Source organism: Penaeus monodon, chromosome 34, assembly GCF_015228065.2.
Source record: "Penaeus monodon isolate SGIC_2016 chromosome 34, NSTDA_Pmon_1, whole genome shotgun sequence".
NCBI classification, from domain to species: Eukaryota; Metazoa; Arthropoda; class Malacostraca; order Decapoda; family Penaeidae; genus Penaeus; species Penaeus monodon.
The window spans coordinates 10,115,164-10,115,442 of record NC_051419.1 but is presented as its reverse complement, the minus strand read 5'-3'; the positions used below and the strand labels follow the sequence as shown (position 1 = coordinate 10,115,442).

The 279-nt window shown below is 52.7% G+C and overlaps 1 protein-coding gene across 1 annotated transcript in view; it reads right to left on the bottom strand.

Moving 5' to 3' along the window:
• The window catches only part of LOC119594579 (nephrin-like), a gene marked incomplete at its 3' end in the record, with an annotated part of 109,909 nt that overhangs the window by 62,902 nt on the left and 46,728 nt on the right, over positions 1 to 279 (bottom strand). The window contains 1 exon segment of the mRNA XM_037943616.1: positions 56 to 185. Coding sequence (XP_037799544.1) covers positions 56 to 185 — 130 coding nt within the window.

Below are 279 nucleotides of genomic sequence, written 5' to 3'. Positions count from 1 at the left end.
TTTTAAACCCTTCTCTCTGCACTAAAACCCAAGCTCAATCGTGGGCGTGACTTACCTGTAGATGGGCGTGGTAAGGCCATCTTTGAACCACAACAACAGGATTATATCGTCGAGGGGCGGGTGGGAAACCTCACACGGTAAATCGGCGACCCCGCCCACGATGGCTGTCACGCCCCGGACCGGAACTGTGGGCGGAAAGGGTGCGTTTTTATATTCGGTTGCTGTGGGAAGGGGCGATGGGTGGGGCTTGGGTATATACATACACATATATACATACAT